General features: G+C 53.0%; 2 protein-coding genes across 2 annotated transcripts; both read right to left on the bottom strand.

Moving 5' to 3' along the window:
- Positions 1 to 7,365: 7,365 nt before the first annotated feature.
- SPAAR (small regulatory polypeptide of amino acid response) lies at positions 7,366 to 9,560 on the bottom strand. Its single transcript, XM_049626260.1, has 2 exons — positions 9,363 to 9,560; positions 7,366 to 8,850 (listed from the first exon to the last, which is right to left on the bottom strand). Exon 2 carries the CDS (start codon positions 8,530 to 8,532, stop codon positions 8,305 to 8,307), a length of 228 nt encoding a protein of 75 aa, XP_049482217.1. The 5' UTR covers positions 8,533 to 8,850; positions 9,363 to 9,560; the 3' UTR covers positions 7,366 to 8,304.
- A 1,948-nt stretch (positions 9,561 to 11,508) lies between these two features.
- Positions 11,509 to 13,980, bottom strand: HRCT1 (histidine rich carboxyl terminus 1). The gene has a single exon (XM_049626248.1). It carries the CDS (start codon positions 13,692 to 13,694, stop codon positions 13,353 to 13,355), a length of 342 nt encoding a protein of 113 aa, XP_049482205.1. The 5' UTR covers positions 13,695 to 13,980; the 3' UTR covers positions 11,509 to 13,352.
- Between the last annotated feature and the right edge of the window lie 209 nt (positions 13,981 to 14,189).

Genomic DNA, 14,189 nt, shown 5'->3' with positions numbered 1-14,189 from the left:
AAGCATATGAAGTCAAAAGCACAGGCTTTACCACTGTAATGTTCTCTGCCTGGTCTCCCTGTCCTTAACCCCACCACTGCCCACCTGGGCCCCAGAGGGATCTTTCTCAGGCATACATCTAAACTCCTTACAAGGCTCCTGTGTGGGCTCTGTTCTCACCTTCAGGCTCTTGGTATCTGTGGTAGGTATAAAAATGGTCTCCCAAAAATGTCCACATCCTAATCCCCGAAACCTGTGAATGTCATATTATACCCAAAGGGGAATTACTCTTGCAGATGACCGCGTGCCAGCCCCTGCCCAGGGAACACGGGGGTCAACAAGACATGGTCCCAGTGCTTGGTGAACCCCCAATTTACTGATCTGGACAAGGCTGCAAATAACACAATCGGGTGCTCAGGGGAGGGAGAGCGGGGAGACCCAGGGAAACCTGGGAGGAGGGGCCCTTGAGCTAGACTTGCAGAAAAGAGGGCACTTCAACAAGGAGAATTTGGGAGAGGGTGTTCCAAGGGGAGCAGCACGAGTGGACATTCAGAGAGCTCGTGGCGGCAGGGAGTAGGCAGTTTGGCCTGGAGGAGGTGAGGACAGCTAGCTCCTGGAGAAGGAAGCACTTCTTGTCACACCTGACCAGCACGTTTCTGGGTAACAGAGGACGAAGGCAACAAAGAGGCAGCAACCATGGGGAGGAGGAAAGGTCCCAGGGAAGGTGGGGCTCAGAGGCTCTGCTGCTGAGCCTGCATCTCAGACATTCTTGGGGATAGGAGGCCTTTTCATATGATGCACCACCTAAGTGGGGACTTTGGGCAGCCAGAAAGGCTTTGGCCTGGAAGTCCTAAGTGGTGGTAAGGAAGCCTCTCCTAGCCGAGGGCCCTGTCATCTCCTCTACCACTGGGGGAGGGGGAACTAGTTGTCTTGGCAGTTTCTGCGGCCGAAGACCAGGATCCACACGCTGTCAACCGGCATAGGATGCATGTGTGGACAGCCAGGCCTCTCCTGTAGGCTAAGCCGAGTCCCTGGACACCCCCTGTACAAACTCCACCACCCAAACACACCCCTCGGGCCCAGAACTTCTGACAGTGACCTTCACACCCAGATCCCGGCATTTTCTGGAAACTTAACAACCATGCCCCTGCTCCCCAGGCTTGCCCACCCTACCCATGCAAATGAGGCAGAAGAGGTGTGTGTGTGTGTGTGTGTGTGTGTGTGTGTGTGTGTGTGTGTCTATCCCTGTCTGTGTGTCTGTCCTAAGAATTTGTTACCATTTCTATGTCTGTGTTTGACTATGGTTTTGGATCTCCACTCAGATTGGAGTTGGTTTATATTATAATTGAAAAAATAAATTTTAGGGGCTCTTGGGTGGCTCAGTTGGTTAGTGTCCGATTCAGCTCAGGTCATGATCTCACAGTTTGTGGGTTTGAGCCCCATGTCGGGCTCTGTGCTGATGGCTGAGAGCCTGGGGTCTGCTTCAGATTCTGTTTCCCTCTCTCTCTTTGTGTGTCCCCCCCTCCCCGCTTATGCTCTGTCTCTCTCTCTCTCTCTCTAAAAGATAAACATTTAAAAAAATAAATTTTATTCCTTTTTCTTTGGTTCTTGTTTCTCTTATTCAAAAGCAAACCATTCATTGCAGGAAACACAGATAAACAAAAAGGGAAAACGTTTGAAACCCTACAAACGGTCCCCCTCCCCCAGAGACAATCACTAGTCCACACCCGGGCGTGTCCCGCTCCTCCGTGATGCAGCCAAGCGTATTTTCTCAAAAACACAATTTTACACACGGCACATGTGTAGTTCTCTAATTTACTCCATTTCTTACTCACTGATACATGACAAATGTCCTTTCATGTTAATGAGCTTGAATGTACCTTATTGTTTTCGAGCCTGTGTTCCATGTTAAGGCTGTGCTAGGATTTGCTGGATCAGCCCTCTCCCGAATAGGCTGCTTCTAACTTTTCACTATTACAAATGAACCAGACAAACGCATCTGTGGGTAGGTGCGTCTAGTTGTGTCTGATTTTTTTTTTAAGTGTCATGTTCTAGGGAGAGAGGGGACCTGGCAAGGCACAATGACCCTTTTCTATTCCTTGGAACAAGTGGTTTCCTCTAAGGAAGGTACTTTTCCGGAAAACATGTTATTTCATGGCCTACTAACTCCAGAATCCAGCCTGTCCCAGAGAGAAACACCCCCCTGGTTGCAGGGCCAAGAATGTGCAGAAAAAGCAGGGCAGGGGTGAGCCCCTCCGGATAGCTGGGTTCAGAAGAACTTCCTGCTCGCTTGCAGACATCCTCTAGACAAAACAGGACAGAATCCTCACCTCTGCTGCACAACCCGGGAAACGGAGGCTTGGCCAGTCAATGGGGTGGGGGCGGGGGGGGGGGGGGGGCAGGGCTAGGAGGGGAGGGGTGGAATGAGCTGGGTTTTCCCTGCCCTTTGCCCTTGGGTGGAGCTGGGAGAGGAGTTCCAGAAGGTGAGGGGAAGGTGTGTGTGGAGAGGCACAGTCCAGGCCCTCTGCAGGTGTGAGGCCTCAGGGAGGGAGGCTGTGGTGGGCTGGCTCCTGGCGGAGGTCCGTTAGCCCAGAAGTCCAGGCCTCCACAGAGGTTCATCAGGGTGAGGCCCCAGAGGCTGCTTATTAAAACTGTGTCAGGCAAAGGCCCCCTTTCTTCTCCGAAGTCAGAGATCCAGGGAAATCCACGTGTAAGGCTTCTGTCCAGGGAAACCCTGGGCAAATCAGATCCCCAGGTGCCCTGACCTCCCCTTCATTCGGAATATATGAAATGGGTCCGCTGTGAGTCGGCTGGAGGCAGACCCCATTTGTGGAGGGAAAGGACTTGGGCTTTACTCCCGAGGGTTCCCGCCCAGCACTGCTGGGAGACATTGGTTCCAAGTGCCTCCCAGTGGGCAGCTCGGGATCCTCAAGTACAAAACAGAGGTAATGGGGCCGCTGTGAGCACTGAGGAGCTGACGGAAAGCAGAGTGCCTCGGGCACAGCCAAGTCCAATGCAGAGGAACTAGGAGGAGGAGGAGGAGGAGGACTGGAGAGACACTGGATTTGGAAACTGGGTTCATGTGAGGCTCTGCCTCAGATTTCCGGGGTGAGTGTAAGCAGCCCCTTCCCTTGCTGACACCAGATAAACACCCCTGCTTTGCTAGCATTCTAGTGCCAGCCTGTGACTGTCCCCGTGCAGCCACCCCTCCCCTGGGAGACAGATGCTCTCTGCCCTCTTCTTAGGCGCTGGGCAGAAGAGGGGGAGCACCTGGGCCAGCATACAACACACACACACACACACACACACAACATGCACCTCACACACGTACACACCCATGCCACACACCACACACATACTCTGCCTCACGTCACATCCCCCCCACACACTGTTGCACCCACGCACTCCACACGCATGGAGGACTGTAGGAGCTGCTCCTCCCTTTTCCGGGTCATCATGCCACACTGTCCTTACTCCCAGCTACCCTATACTCATCTTTGAGCAGATGCTCCCGCTTCGCTTCGCTGAGAAAACAGACCATCTGGCACAACTGGCTCAACTCCCTTCTCCCCTCCCCCACCCCAGGCAAAGCAGGCAGCCTTCATCTCATCCCCATACCCCACCACCCAGCCCTGGACCCTCTGACCCCCTTCCTGAGCTCCCACTCCCAGGCCCACCCTGGGGACTCCTTCCGTGGGTCTTGTCCTTGCCGGTGTGCAGTTAGTGTCTCCCTGTCCGATCTTCCTTGCTCAGCTCCTGCTCAACCTCCCGCCCATTCCCAAAATTAATAATCAGCTCTCCCTCAGGGTGCTGCCACTCTGGTCAAAATATATCACTCTTTCAGCAAAACTAAAAGGCAACCAACAGAATGGGAGAAGATATTTGCAAATGACATATCAGATAAAGGGTTCGTATCCAAAATCTATAAAGAACTTCTCAAACTCAACATCCAAAAAACAAATAATCCAGTGAAGAAATGGGCAAAAGACATGAATAGACACTTCTCCAAAGAAGACATCCAGATGGCCAACCGACACATGAAAAAATGCTCAACATCACTCATCATCAGGGAGATAAATACAAATCAAAACCACAATGAGATACCACCTCATACCTGTCAGAATGGTCAGCATTAACAACTCGGGCAACAACAGATGTTGGTGAGGATACAGAGAAAGAGGATCTCTTTTGCATTGCTGGTGGGAATGCAAGCTGGTGCAGCCAGTCTGGAAAACAGTATGGAGGTTCCTCAAAAAACTAAAAATAGAACTACCCTATGACCCAGCAATTGCACTACTAGGCATTTACCCATGAGATACCAGGTGTGCTGGTTCGAAGGGACACATGCACCCCCATGTTTACAGCAGCACTATCAACAATAGCCAGAGTATGGAAAAAGCCCAAATGTCCATCGATGAATGAATGGATAAAGAAGACGTGGTATATATATACACAATGGAGTATTACCTGGCAATCAAAAAGAATGAAATCTTGCCATTTGCAACTACGTGGATGGAACTGGAGGGTATTATGCTAAGTGAAATTAGTCAGAGAAAGGCAAAAATCATATGACTTCACTCATATGAGGACTTTAAGAGACAAAACAGAGGAACATAAGGGAAGGGAAACAAAAATAATATAAAAACAGGGAGGGGGACAAAACAGAAGAGACTCATAAATATGGAGAACAAACTGAGGGTTACTGGAGGGGTTGTGGGAGGGGGGATGGGCTAATCGGGTAAGGGGCACTAAGGAATCTACTCCTGAGATCATTGTTGCACTATATGCTAACTAACTTGGATGTAAATTTTAGAAAATAAAATATAAAATATAAAAATAAAGAAATATATCGCTCTTCTTCCCTTCAAATTATCTTCAACTGTGACCTCCCCTTCCTCAGTTCCCACTGATTCAACTGCCCTTACACACACACACACACACACACACACACACACATCACTGTGCAAGCTGCTCCCTTCACTCCACTCAAACTGTTCTCACCAAGGTCACTATCAACCCTCATGTTGCAAAATCCAAGGTCTCTTCTCTGTGCTCACGGTTGCCAGCCGCCCCACCCCCACCCCAAACAGTTCTTTCAACCAGGTGACTCACCCTCCCTGAGAACCACTTTCTCCCTTGCCAGATAAAATACAGGACACCAGTTGAAATAAACTGCCAAACAACAAATAATGTTTTAGTATAAGTATGTCCCAAATATTGCATGGGACATACTTATGCTATTTTTTTTTTGTCTATCTGAAATTAAAATTGACTGGATGTCCTGCATTTTTACTTGCTAAATATGGTAACCCTGCTTCTCTACCCCATGTGCTCCCCACCCTGCTGTCCCTTCTTTAGCTCCTCCTCATCAGCCTGCTCCACAGTGGTTGGCCTTGACTGCCTTCTCTTCTCAAACTCCCTGATCTCTGGGACAGCTTCTCCCACACCCTCGAGCCCGGCTCCACTCGAAGCTGGCCTTGCCCAGAGTCTCTAAAGCCCTTCTCTCTCTAGATCCTACTGCCGGACCCGCTGCTCCTCTGTAGTAACAGCAGATTGCAATGCTGGGGGCGGGGGGGGGGGGGGGGGGGGGGGGGGTGGGCGGTGTGCGCACAAGCACACAGTAGGAGAGACCATACCTGCCCAGCCTGACAAGCAAGGCTGCCTCTTTGTTGCCTTTGTCCTCTGTTACCCAGAAACGTGCTGGTCAGGTGTGACAAGAAGTGCTTCTGTCATCCGGCCTCACCTCCTCCCACCCGAACTGCCTACTCCCTGCCCCCACGAGCTCTCTGAATGTCCACTCGTGCTGCTCCCCCTGAACACCATCTCCCAAATTCTCCTGTTGAAGTGCCCTCTTTTCTGCAAGTCTAGCTCAAGGGCCCCTCCTCCCAGGTTTCCCTGGGTCTCCCCGCTCTCCCTCCCCTGAGCCCCCAATTGTGTTATTTGCAGCCTTGCCCAGATCAGTAAATTGGAAGTTCACCAAGTGCTGGGACCATGTTTCATTGACCCCCATGTTCCCTGGGCACGGCCTGGCACACAGTTCGTGCTCAGCCAGTGCTTATTGAATAGAGGAGTGAATGACTAAATAAGAGAACAAGTGACAGAATGAATGAGCACATGCATGAGTAAGTGAGGGAGGAAGACTCAGTGAGTAGATGGAGGGGTGGGTGGGTGGATGGATGGATGAACGGATGGATGGATAGTGGTTAGATAGGTGGGTAGATTAGCAAGTGAACAAATGAGGAAAACTCAGGGCTTGATATGATGCCCCTCACCTGCAGAGTGAGGTCAAGCTTCCTACCGTTGCTTTGTTTTCAGAGTCATGTGATTGCAGCCTGCAGACCCTCCTTCCACTGACCCAGCGAGGTTGTGACCATGAGCACAGGGACAGAGCTCTGGGCCTGGGGTCTTGATACCTGGGTCCAGCTGAAAGGCACCTGATCTGGAACAGAGCTTACTTTGCTGGAGGGCAGAAAGAGACCAAGGCTTACTCTTTCTCCCTTCCCAGGCCTTGCACTGCTGCCTCTGCCCACCTGGAGCTTCCATGCCCAGGTATATCTTTGTGTCTAGACATGCTTGCACATCTCTCATACCTGGGAACCTCTGAGAACAGGTCCCTACTGAGCTCTTTGGAGACGCACCACCCAGGACCCCCTCAAGGAAGTATTCAGGGGCAGCCTCAGCTGCAGGGCTGCTCTGCCTGAGGCTGAACCTTAGGGGACAGGGAAGGGGGGCCGCTAGCACTCAGAGACTGAGCAGAGGTAGGAGGCACATATCAAGGTCCTGCCTCATAATTTGACCTTTTCCTCTATCTAATCCTGCACTCTCCTCCTTCCCCTCATGGATAATGATCCCTATAAACCCCAAACTTTGTCTCCGTGTTCATTTGAGGAGAACACAACCTGCAACAGTTCCCTTCACTCAGTCTCTGGGTCCTCTTTGCAGCCAGTTTCCTTCCACATGCATCTACGAAGACCCTGCTTGGGGGCTTTCAGGTCCAGAGTGACCAAGACAAGCTTCCCAGGAGCTCCCGTTCCTGGGCAGTCAGTGCCTCTCCCTTCCCCGTGCTCCCCTGCTCCATCCCTCTCCACCAGCCTCTCCCCCTGGCCCCTTCCCCCTCTGCACCTCTACAGCCCCAAGCCTCTCTCTGAGAGCCCTTCCTGCGGCAGCCACAAGGCCAAGATGGCCTGTCTAGGTACCCGTAGAGGCCAGACCCCTGTCAGGGTCAGTTTTTCCCTCCTCAATAAGCAGGTCCTAGGAGAGGCATCCATTCAAGGCAGGATGGAGACATATGAGCCAGGAGAGCCAGAAGTTTGCGTCCTTCAAACCATATTCTAAACCTGGCACAGCCTTCATTTCCTGCTACAGAGAAAACAGATTTTCTATTAATGAAAACTGAGCATGTCTTTATTTGTGATGAAAACAAGAGCTTTGTTACATGCTCTCAATGTAACACAACATTTTAACGTATTTGGAATTATCTTGAAGCTCATGATTTTTCTATCATTCCTAAGTGATGGAAGTCACTTACATTCTCTAAGAATAGAAGTGACCTATAAGAATATAGTAAGAAAGTCTCAAAGTATGTTTCAAAGTCTTTCTGGCGTTGCTGTTAAGAAAACATCTTGTACTTGCTGTGACTTTCTTTTTCCTCTTGATTCTTGACCTTGATTCTTTTCTGTTGATTCTTGAGACGTCTATGAAGGGGTATACATTTTCAATCATAAAATAAATCATGTGTTCCCAGGAAGCAGCCCTTTGGTTTCAGGATCTCAGGGCTGATTCAGGCAACTGGCAGGAGACAATTCTCGGCATCAGGTTCTTTGCAATGTGCACTTGCAAGTAACAAAATGACTCAATCAGAAGGGAGATAAAAACATAAAAATGTCTACTTGAGCTCACTGTTTCTTCTGGTGGCAAGAGAACCAGTGTCACAGGCATCCCGGGGTAACCTGAGTGAACCAGCACTCTGTTTACAATAAATTCCAGTGACATCTCAGTCCCCCATGTAAATCAGAAGAGCTGGCTCACCGTGCAATCTGACACTGCCCAGCAGTCACTCTTCAGGCCTCTCCTAAGCCCCATCCTGTGGGAAGGGTCCGGCTGAGCTCTCAGGGGTCCAAGCTGAATTCCGTCTGGTCCCACCGCTGCGGATCTCCCAGGCTGGAGGGCACAGCAAAGTGAGATGGGATGGGATGGGGAGCTTGCAGAATAGAGGCAGGGAAGGACAGGAATGCAGCATTGGAGGAGTAGGACACCGGGGAAGGCTCGCTGGGTGACGAGTGAATCTGACCCACCAGCAGAACAAATCCTGGGGACTGTCAGGCCTCACATGAAGGTCCAGAAGTCCCGGGCACCCACCACTGGTTGGGCATGATGACCTGGCCCCGTGAAGAAAGAAGCCTCCTGGCAAAACGTGGCCACTGTAAAGCTGTGGCCGGGGCCCCCCTGAGGATCCTGGGTCCTTGAGTCACAGCTGAAGCAGCACAGGATGCAGGTGATGGCTACGGTGACCACAAACAGCACGGCCACCACTCCGATCACTGCTGTTTCCATGGCCCCACGTGGCAGATGACCGGCTGAGCCCTAGCTCCCCATCCAAAACAGGGTGCCCTTGGTGGTGGCAGGCACTCTGCCCTTCCAGCCGCTCTCCTTGTGGTCTCCTAAGCGGATGCTGGTCTGAGGCCCTGGGTCACGGCCCTTCTGGGCCATGGGGCACCCCGCATGGTGCTACTCAGACCTCGGTGGGTCTCTGTTATTGTTTTCTAAGCCTCTGGTCTGGATTCCAAGAACCGTGGTCAACTCCGCTGGCGACTTCTGGAAGAAGAGCTGTCCTGAAAGATGTGAGCACAAGACTTCCTGGACTTGGAGGGGCTGGAAAGAAGGAACAGAAGACTTCGCTCAGAGGGAACATTGCCAACCCTGCCCCCTGGTGACGCCTACAGATTTCAAGAGAGTTTGTCTTCTCAGACAAAAGACAAGATACTCCGCCTCCTGGGGACCCCAGATGAGCCTGGGCTCCGCCCCTAGAAGAACCTTGGGCCAGTCCTTGAATCAGCCTATCCGATGCCTCCTGAGCTCCTGGACCTGAGCAGGGGCAGGAACGCAGGTGGGGAGGAAGGCTCTGTGCCAGGTCGGGGCGGAGGCCCAGGTCGCCACAAGGGGCCTTTGGCAGGGGGCTGTGGTCCCTTTCACTTGGCATCCTTTTCTGCATGGGGTGGGAGAGCGCTTTCTAGATAGGGCAGGATCCAAACCCCTTCAGTGATTCACTATGGGGCTCCTTCACCCTGTGGTTCCTGTTCCAGGAGAAGCCGTCTTCTGCATGGCCTCCCCCCTCCCCAACCCTCCTTGCTGCCTGCTCACACTCGGATGCTGTGAAAACTTACCCTGGGCTTCTCCAAGCGACAGAGCCGGCAGTGGTGCCATGGCCTCCTGACCTGGGGGCCACCCCAGGGGCCAGGCCCGGCACACTCATCCCTGGGCGCTGCAGCCTTGGTCCTGCTTGGGACAAGGCTCCGAGATGTCTGAGCAGCTCTGAGAACTTCCTGGATTCCTTCCTCCAATTGTGAGTGTGGGCCCAGGACCTGCACAGCTGCCTGCCCCCTCCGTGACTGCACTTACCCCACCCCCCCACACACCCACACCATTGCAGCCCGACGAGGCAGGCTCTCCACTTAGCCCATCCGGGTGAGGGGCCAGCCGGGCCAGGCCACCCAGGAAGTCTGCCAGAAGGGCTGCCTCCTGACCGCCACCCGGTCCCGGCTCTTCCACAGCTAACCGCCTGAGACGACCCCACTTCCAGAAAGGAGGCTGGATTGCCGGTCCCACTTGACCCAAACTCTGAGAAACAGAGCAGTGAGGAACAATGCTTCCAGGTACCAGGCACAGGGTTTCTTGAGAGTTCTCCAAGGCCCCAGTGAATTTTCTTTAGTACCAGTTTTAGGAAGTTGCTAAGTGCAGGATGAGAGAGCAACTATTTGGACTAAATGAGGCCTGTCATGTTCTCACTCTTCCCTTTTCCAGGATGAGCTCCGGGCTCTTCCTCTGCATGAACAGCATTGGGCAAGCCGGGCCCATGGCAAACCTGGACACCTCAGATTATTTGTGTTAAGTAGGGCAGCCAGAGCAGAAAGGAAACACGATGCGCCAGTCTGGGGCACATGGTTTCAGACTGAATCACCAAAATCAACTCGCCAGTTCAGGAGACAGAGGGCACCAGAGGAATCCGGTTTCAAACTGAATTATTTGTTTCTTTGAATTCTCGTTTGCCTGTTCTTTGTGGACGCATGTAGTTGGAGGCCACCCATTGTAGATGTGTGTTTTTCAGCATTTTAAAACTGGAATAAAGGACAATTGCTCAGCCCTCTTGTCTTCTGCCTTGGATGGGTTTCCTTATCTGTTTCTGAGATTGGGGCCCCTTCTCTGATTCGCCAGTAAACTAGGCCTTCTGATCCATTCTGACAACAGACATTCAATAGTTGAACACAGGCTGAGTGGCGCAATGAGAGGGCCCCAGGGATATTGTGAGGACAGGTCCAGTCTGCTGCGAAGGCTCCTCAGGGTTGCATATGATGTCACACCCGCACTCTGCAACATGGAATGACCAACACGGCATCTCAAGCCCAGGGCACAAGGAGCCATCCTTGATGAAGATGGACAGGGTGCACTTACTTTCACCACAATGCCCACTCAGTTCAGGGTCCTTGCCTTCAACTATCCCCCAACAGCCCTGTCCCGTGATTTAAGTGGCAGCAGCATTATCAGGCGAGTTGGAAAGATCAAGACAGCCATACATGTTTACTACTGCTCAGAGACGTTTGTGCTAAGGGCTTTTTTCTGGGTATCTTCTCCTCTTCTTGTGACTATTGTAATCCTGTGATATACAGCCCCTGACCATGGACCCCAGATGCCGTGGGACTTCCCAAGATAACTACCATTTAGATACATATGTGTCGCCCACAGCCACCATCATCAACTGATCAGAAAAAGACACATCCCTTACTTTCCCTTACATTAGAAGGGCAAAGATGATGGCAGACATCCTAAAGCAGAGAGAATAGAGCTCCCCCAGAGACTCCAGGCCACATTTAGGAAAGGCAGGCCATCCGAGACTGACACAGGGCTACATAAAGAGATGAGGGAGGAGAGGGGACGTCCAAGCCAGCAGGCCCACCCATGTCCATCTGTTAAATGTTTCCCACTTTTCAGGCCCCCAACACTGGGGATGGAGGGGGAGCACAGGCCCCCTCAGCAAGGGCCCCAGGAGCTCAGAGGCCTAATCCCCTCAAGGTCCTACTGCCATACTTGGTGTCCCTCAAGCCCCAAACTTCTGGCAGCGGTTATTCTGATCATATTTACTTTCCCAGAGAGCATGACGTTCTGAGAATTTTTCCTGAGCATCTGTTGTGTGGGCTGGTTCTGCACTGGGGGCAGGGAGCCCTCAAAGTTTCTTAGATGCATGAGGGCAGGGGCCCTTGAATCCTGCCATAAATCTCTGGGGAAGAGACAGATGTGTTCAGTGTTCCACCAGAAATATAAAAATAAATATGAATAACAAATTGGAAACCCATAGGAGGGAGCAACAAATTCTTCTTGGGCAAAGACACAGAGAGGGGAAAGTACGAGGTGTTTTCTGGGGCCAATGACCAGAGCAGTGTGGATAGGACAAAAGGAGCAAGGGACAGGGACCAGATCAGGGGCCTTTAATAACCAACCAGGAGGCAGGGACTTCACCCCTAGGGCTATAAAGGAGTTTCGGCAGATCCTACAGGCCACGGTGCAGAGATGCTTCAAAAAGGGACAGGGCTGGACGTGGGCAGGAGTCCAGATTGGCAGGGTCGGGGGAGGACAAGCTAGGACAGACTCGGGAATGCTGGAGGGGAGGCAGATTTGAAGGACACTGCAGAGATAAAATCAGCAGTACGTGGTGACCCGTGACCTACTTTCCCAGCCCAGAAACCTAGCACGGCTGTCAGTGTGGATTTGCCTCCCTCTCCCCCTTACACCTCCAACCCTCACAGAGAATCCACCAGGAACTAGAAAAGAAACAGGATGTTCTGTTCCAATGAGTCACCAGGCCCCTGACTTTCTGGCCCGTTCTCGAGCCCCTCCCCACCACCTCTCCTGGCCCCTAAGGCTCTCCTCTCTCTGCTTCCCACCCAAGCCCAGGCTGAAGGCCTCAGGACAAGATTTCCTTCCTCCCTGTGGAATTGTGCCAGCTATTCATGGGGTATGTGGAACATGCCTCCAGACTTTGGCAAGAAGAGGTCTCTGCTATCGATCCATTTTAGGGAAGAGGAAACTGAGATCCTGGGGAGACAAGCAGTCTCCCAAGGCCACCGAGCACCACCTCCTCCGGTTTAAAGAACCTCCCAGCCCCTCTGCTATACACAGGCACCAGTGGGTCCGGGAGCTGGAGCCTCAAGGCTTGGATAAGAAACCCTGATCGAGTTATCAAGGACACACTGAATTCAACACAGCTCACAGACTGGGGCTTCTGCAGGTCCCAGGGTTCAGTCTGCCCTGGAGATGCACTGGAAAGAGCACTGGAGAAAGAGCCCTTGGTGACCAGCCTGGGTGGCCTCACCCCTCTTCTCTGAGCCCCTGGACTGTCCCACAGAAGCCCAAAGCCCCCCTGGTACACAGAGAGCCCTCTCTAGGCAGGGCTGCGTGCAAACCCCACGTCCTCCCTCAGAGCTTAGGCCCCAAGCTTTTCTCTCCTACTGCCCTTGGAGCACCACAGGGCCTGCCCAGTTTCCCCCAGGGCACGGCCAGCCCTCAAGCAGCAGGCAGAAGCTGCCCGTGTCAGGCACTCACTTCTCATCAGAGAAGGATGTTCCCAGGGCATTGCAGACACATGCCTGGCGGCTCGATCCTTCTCTCCCACTCGAGCTGTACGATCAAGAGCCTCTTCACAAAAGCTTCCTCGTAGTTTTTATTTTCTTGTATTAAGGCACCAGTGAATTGACCTTGCAGCCTCATACTGTCTTCTCCAAACACAAGCATTGCTGTCCCCTCCCAGCTACGCCCCTGGCCAGGGCCTGAGTAAATCAGAGGACAGCACTTCAGAGAGCACGGTACATCCTCTGTGCATCCACATGCACTGGTGTCCCCTGGGAGTTACAGTCACAGGCAGGGTCCATCCCCAAAGGACCATCTCTGCTCTCAACTTGTTATCTTCCAGTGTGCGCAGGGCCACCCCTGTGCTCCTCGCTTCTCTCCTTATAGTACCCTGGGGGGGCGGGGGGGTGTAGTATGCAAAAGAAGCCAAGCAGGACCCAGGGCACAGTACTCAGTGTTTACCACAGAGAGGCGCCCTTCTGCACAGGAGCATGGGGGTCCACGGGAGGGCAGGCAGTGGCTGCCATTCACAGGCGTCAGTGGTGGCCTCGGTGGGCATGGAGGTGGGCTTGGTGGTGGGCTTGGTGGTAGAGGTGTCGGTGGAGGCGATAGTGGTGGAGGCCCACGTGGTGCGTGTGAGACATGTGGCCAGGATGACGGAAACAGTGAGTGTGCCCCGGGTGGCCCCTGCCCGGGAGGAGCCAAGGCTGGGCCCACCGGACTCGGTTTCTCCTCGCGGCCGGGCGGTTCCTCTCCACATCATGGTCCCGCTGTCCGTGGTACAGGCAGGTGGCCAGCAGCAGCACCAAGAGCAGAAGAGCCATGGCAATGCCTGTGATCAAGCCCGCGAGGGTCGTGCTTCCCAGGAGGCCTAGCATCTGGAAGCTGGACAGTCCTTCCTCTCGGCAGCTCCCTGCTGCTGCCTCCCCTTCGGCGGTCTCTGCTCAGCCCTCACACTCACTGGACTTTGTTGCCTCAGCTCCTGCGGTCTGGAGAGCAGCCAGGGAATGTGGGTGCCGCCTCTTTGGGCTGGAGCTGCCCGCCAAGTAAGAGGCCAGGCGACTGTTAACTCTGGGGAGGTCCATGGGGAGGCTGGGTGGGGACAGAGGAACTGTCAGGAGGGGCTGTGGAAGGAAGAACCCTGAGGCTGAAGACAAGAGGTCCCGGCCCCCCCATGCCTGTCACCTGGCCAAGCGACCAAACCGGCCCCTTCCCCTCCCTGGCCTCCACTCCCTCCTCTTTTAGACAGGACAGCATAGCAAGTAAGAACATAGGTTCTGGAACAACACAACGCACTAGTTCTATGACTATACACAAGTTACTTGACCTCTTTGTGCCTCCGTTTCCTCATCTGTAAAATGGCTAATAAGAGT

This window comes from Panthera uncia, chromosome D4 (genome assembly GCF_023721935.1).
Source record: "Panthera uncia isolate 11264 chromosome D4, Puncia_PCG_1.0, whole genome shotgun sequence".
NCBI classification, from domain to species: domain Eukaryota; kingdom Metazoa; phylum Chordata; class Mammalia; order Carnivora; family Felidae; genus Panthera; species Panthera uncia.
The sequence above is the reverse complement of the archived record's forward strand: the minus strand, read 5'-3'. Positions and strand labels throughout refer to the sequence as shown.

Coding starts and splice junctions, on each gene's coding strand:
- SPAAR (XM_049626260.1), bottom strand. CDS start 8,532: ATGGAAACAGCAGTGATCGGAGTGGTGGCCGTGCTGTTTGTGGTCACC.
- HRCT1 (XM_049626248.1), bottom strand. CDS start 13,694: ATGCTAGGCCTCCTGGGAAGCACGACCCTCGCGGGCTTGATCACAGGC.